We start from the raw sequence: 5,523 nt of genomic DNA on the forward strand, positions 1-5,523 counted from the left end.
TCTAATTCTACACGGCGTGACCTCTACAGAGATGACAGAGGACGACGTCTTGATAGAACTTACCATCCCCGTCGGAGCCGATCATCTCATTCCTCACAGTCAAGGCACCCTTCCCCACAACGGGCTGCAGGACAAACTCCCAAAACTCCCCATTCTCCTAAAAGAGCACCTTTGTCCCCTGGGAGAGGCCCAAGATCTCGATCCAACAGCAGATCTTCAAGCTCTGATTCTGTCAGCAGCACCAGCAGCACAGGCAGTGGCAGGTGTGATATGTTTTGTTAGATTATTAGCACTTTGTGTTCCATGGGTTTGTTGTCTAATTAAATCATTTTGACAGTGGACAACCATCAACAGCTAATATGTGACTCAGACTGACAAGTGTCTGTTAATTGTTTTCTGATTTTTCTTTTTCTGACAACAGTGATTCAAACAGCAGCTCAAGTGATGGGTCTCAGACACGTTCTGTTCAGTCCTCAGCTGCGCACGCACCTCCTCAGTCTTCTACAGTGCTTGATTCAGATGAGCCACGCAGAAGCTTTGGAATTAAAGTGCAAAACCTACCAGTGCGCTCCACGGGTGAGATTCTAGATATATAGGCATGTCCAAAAATACTGGGCATTTCTGTCAGATAATGAACCACTTCTCTTAGAAAATTGTTGCAGTTGCAGTTTCTTTGGTGTTCTCATGTTTATTTCTTTTGTTTGCACTGGAACAACATGAAAACAGAGGGAAAAAATCTGATCCATTCCACACAGGACTCCAAAAATTGACTGGACAGAATTATTGACACCCACAACTTAATGTTTGGTAGCACACCCTTTGGACAAAATAACTGAAATCAGTTGCTTCGTGTAACCATCAGTGAGTTTCTTACACCTCTCTACTGGAATTTTGGACCACTCTCCTTTTGACAACTGCTCCAGGTCTTAGATTTGAAGGGTTCCTTCTTCCAACCACCGTTTTGAGATCCCTCCACAGGTGCTCTATGGGCTATAGATCTGGACTCCTTGTTGGCCACTTCAGAGTTCTCCAGCACATTGTCTCAAACCATTTATGGTGTGTTTTGAAATCTGCTTTGGGTTATTGTCCTGCTGGAAGACCCATGACCTCTGATGGAGACCTGACTTTGGGCCCTCCATTGTACCCCAGAATTCGTTGGTAGGCTTCAGATTTCATAAAGCCATACACACAGTCAAGACATCCAGTGCCTGAAGCAGCAGAGCAACCCTAAAACATCAGTGAACCTACACGTGTTTGACTGTAGAGACCGTGTTCTTTTCTTTGAAGGTGTCATTTCATTTTCAGAAAACAGCAGAATGATGTGCTCGACCAAAAAGCTCTATTGTAGTCTAAATGTCCACAGGACATTCTTCCAGAAAGATTGTGGCTTCCTCAGGTAAGTTTGTGCAAACTCCAATCTGTCTTTATGATTTTTTTGTTAGCAGTGAGGTCCCCCTGGGTCTCCTACCATGGCGTCCCTTGTCATTGAGATGGTGATGGATAGTGCAAGTTGTCATTGTTGCACCGTGTGCCTGCAGGTCGGCTTGAATTTGTCTGGAAGTTGATCGAGGTTCTTTATCCACCACTTGAATAATCCTTTGTTGCACTCTGTCATCTATTGTTCTCTTTGGTCCACATCCAGGGAGATCAGCTACAACCATGGGCTGTAAACTTTTTGACAATGTTGCGCACAATGGACACAGGAACAGCCGGATCTCTGGAGATGGACTCGTAGCCTTGAGATTGTCCAGGCTTTTCCACTATTGTGTTTCACGAATCCTCAGACAATTCTTTGCTCTTCTTTAGTTTCTTCATGCTCAGTGAGGTCCACATGACACAAAGGTTGTCAACTTTTTTCCATTTCACTGGTTGCAAGTGTGATTTCTATGTTGCCAGCACCTGCTGATTGCTACAGGTGAGTTTCATTACAAATTAAAGCAGCATCACATGCTTGAAATAAAACTATTTCTGATGATTTTGAAAAGGTGTCAATAATTGTGTCCAGTCCATTTTTGGAGTTCTATGTGGAATCTATCAGATTTGGTTTTTTTTTGTTTGTTTGTTTTTTTCCAGTATTTTTGTGTTTTAATGCAAACGAATGAAATAAACATGAGAATACCCAAGAATTTTTGATTGCAACAGTTTTCTAGGAGAAGTGGTCTGTTATCTGAGTAAAATGCAGGGGTGCCAATAATTTTGGCAGAGTCCAAGACAATCCTCCCAAAGAGTTATACAGTACCAGCAATCAGTGTCACTTTTTAAACTTAGAACTACTAGCAAGTCTTGCTGTGAAGGGGCACCATCGCATTGCATCCATAAAATCTAAATTATTTTTGTTTCAACTGGGATACAAATGGGATTCTTTACAGCTTACAGATAGTTTACAAAGCACTTGATATAACATGAATCAAGTCAGAATTAGGTAGCAGTAGATCATGTGACCATGTTTAGAAACCAAGTTTGGGACTTCTGAAAATGTGAATTTATTTTGGAGCAGACTGTTTGTTTCTTCTTATTGCATTGTCCTGTTTTCTGACACTTATTTTGCCTGCCAAGGGTTTGTGTACTAAAATGTACCTATTGCCCAAGCCATTTTTAGTGCTGTTTCTTTATTGGTGGAGAAATATTCAAGATTGAATTTGTAATGCAAAAATGATTTATGTTTTTCTTAAATTGTTGTACTGTTATTTGGGGTCAAGTAGCTTTCAATTTTGGATTTGATCCCATCGAGATACACGTCACTCCGCTTCTAATAATTTTGCGAATGTGCTCTTGCCAGATTGCTAATGTAGTTACAACAAAGGTTAGCAAAATTTTAATATTCTGTATAGTCATAATCATCTTTACTTAATCACTGCATTGTATATTGTTGCTTCTAGCCTTGCTTCACCTTTAGTCCCTCCCCTCACAACACAAATTTTAATGTGACGGACACAGAAATGTCATTGTAACAAGCATTTCAATAAGAAATAAAAAAATCTAGGAAGGAACGACTGAGAGGAAGAAAGAGTCCACACATGTAAAATATCATATCTCTATCCACAGGTTTATGTGGGAAGAAAATTTTTATAAAATTCCTATAGATAGCACGTGCATTGGGTCATGGTTATGATGGTTCTTTGTAAAATCTTTTTTCAGCACTGTTTTTGACAACTTTACATATTAGACTAATCCTAATTCATTTTCTGTCGGCAGACACAAGTTTAAAAGATGGGCTCTTCCATGAATTTAAGAAACATGGGAAAGTGACCTCAGTACAAATTCATGGAGCATCAGAGGACCGATATGGTTTGGTGTTCTTTAGACAGCAAGAGGATCAGGAGAAAGCCCTTAGTGTCTCCAAAGGAAAGCTGTTCTTTGGCATGCTTATTGAAGTCACTGCCTGGAATGGTCCTGGTAAGTAATGACAACTATTGTATGTATTGTATTGAACTACTTTTTTTTTCTTCACCATGAATACTTGGTGCAGTCACATTCATTTCGCAAAAGTGATGTCACAAAACTATGTGCAGGTGATGGAGAATATGAACCTGAGTAGCACACCAGTAATATTAATGATTAACTTCTTCCTTCACCCAGAAACAGAGAGTGAAAATGAGTTTAGGCCATTGGATGGGCGGATAGATGAGTTTCACCCAAAGGCCACAAGGACACTATTTATAGGCAACCTTGAAAAGACCACCAGTTCTTCACAACTCCGTGACATTTTTCAGCGCTTTGGAGAAATTGTGGTAAGCTGCCATTTTTAATGTGTACTGTAGAATAAATTTGTAGACTTTACAATTGATATTGTTCTCTCTTTTCTCCTTGAGGACATTGACATCAAAAAAGTAAATGCAGTTCCCCAGTATGCCTTTGTGCAGTATTCTGATATCGCCAGTGTCTGCAAGGCCATAAAGAAGATGGATGGAGAGTACCTTGGAAGCAACAGACTAAAGGTAGTGGGTTTTTTTTGTAAACAATAGTAGCATTTCTATTGTTTGTTTTTAGTATATTTTGTGTGTGTGTGTGTATAATATACATGTTTTCCTTTTTCTCCTTGAAGCTTGGTTTTGGGAAGAGTATGCCCACAACATGTGTTTGGCTAGATGGTTTGGCCACCAATATCACAGAGCAATACCTTACACGGCATTTCTGCCGCTATGGACCTGTAGTAAAGGTAAGGTGTTTTGTATATTTCCTCCTGCTAAGGATGTGCTGCTTTTGATTTCAGTGCAGTTTTTAAAAATTATGATTTTTTGTTGTCCTTTTTTAGGTTGTGTTTGACAGGTTGAAAGGGATGGCCCTCATCTTGTACAATAACACAGATTTTGCTCAGGTAGCTGTAAGAGAGACCAAAGGCTGGAAGATTGGTGGCAATAAAATAAAGGTAAAAAATGAAATTCAAATAATATTCATTTGATTATTTTTTGTGTTTATTTACTTATGTGTGTATTTGTTTATACCAGGTGGATTTTGCGAGTCAAGAGAGTCAGATTGCATTTTACCGATCTATGCAGGCATCTGGTCAAGACATTAGAGACTTGTATGAAATACCTCCTGAGCGACGGTAAATTGTGCATATTGTTCATTGCATGCAGTGGTCTTTTTTTTTGCCCTTCTTCTGAATTTGAATGTAACAAAGCATCTTTAACATAATTCATGATTTATCTCTTTCTGTTCTCCTCATTCTCTCTGTAGAGAGGATCGCAGGCCTCCATACCATGAATTTACAGCAGAAAGGGCATACTATGAGAATATACGAACTCCTGGCCTCTATCCAGATGATGCTCGAAGAGACTATTCTGCTCGAAGCAGAGACCGCTTTCCTGAACTGGAACATTATCAGGGGGATCACTTTGACCCACGTTACCATGAAGACCCAAGAGACTACAGGTACTACAGAGACCCTTTTGAACAAGACATCCGAAAATACACATATATTCAGCGAGAGAGAGAAAGAGAGAGAGAACGTTTTGAGGCTGACCGCAGCAGATGGAGCCCTTCCCATCAAAGACGACCTATTACTCCTACAGTGTCACCTTCACCATCTGAGCGTGTTCCCAGGGACTCAGAACGGCGGGTTTATAGCCAGTCCTCTGAGCAAAGTGGTAGTGTAAGCTCAATGTCGCCACCACATTTTGACAAATCAGAAAAGACCCTATTGGAACATGTCTCCAAAAGTGACAAGAGTGAGAAGAGTAGTCAGCCAGACCGTGTGGCAGGTGCTGAGAAAACCAAACGTGTAAAACGAAAAGAGAAAGGTGACAAAGACAAAGCTGACAAGATTAAATCAAGGAAAGTAAAGGGGCAGTCCCCATCTAATCCAGCACCCGAAGCAGAGCTTGAGACTGGTTTTGATGAAGGATCTGGAAGAGGAAGGGGATCAGACCAAGATGCTCATGAGAGGCAGAAATGTAAGGAGGATGGTGACTCTCTTCCTGTAAATCAGTTAACTGCTCAGCATGACTCTGTAAAAACAGAGAGAGTTGAGATGAGTAAAAGTGATAATCCAGACTTGGATGGGAAACATCGACTCAAAAA

At 40.5% G+C, this 5,523-nt stretch overlaps 1 protein-coding gene across 1 annotated transcript in view; it reads left to right on the top strand.

Annotated features, from left to right (window-relative positions):
- Window positions 1–5,523, top strand: part of LOC109964454 (msx2-interacting protein) — a 20,341-nt gene that overhangs the window by 4,781 nt on the left and 10,037 nt on the right. Inside the window, 9 exon segments of the mRNA XM_020607751.1 lie at window positions 1–263; window positions 422–576; window positions 3,196–3,396; window positions 3,580–3,731; window positions 3,813–3,938; window positions 4,046–4,159; window positions 4,256–4,369; window positions 4,449–4,549; window positions 4,681–5,523. The exon segment at window positions 1–263 is cut by the window's left edge and continues 19 nt beyond it. Of these exon segments, the coding sequence (XP_020463407.1) occupies window positions 1–263; window positions 422–576; window positions 3,196–3,396; window positions 3,580–3,731; window positions 3,813–3,938; window positions 4,046–4,159; window positions 4,256–4,369; window positions 4,449–4,549; window positions 4,681–5,523 (2,069 nt within the window).

The sequence above is a fragment of the Monopterus albus genome, unplaced genomic scaffold (assembly GCF_001952655.1).
Source record: "Monopterus albus unplaced genomic scaffold, M_albus_1.0 scaffold89.1, whole genome shotgun sequence".
Lineage (NCBI taxonomy): Eukaryota > Metazoa > Chordata > Actinopteri > Synbranchiformes > Synbranchidae > Monopterus > Monopterus albus.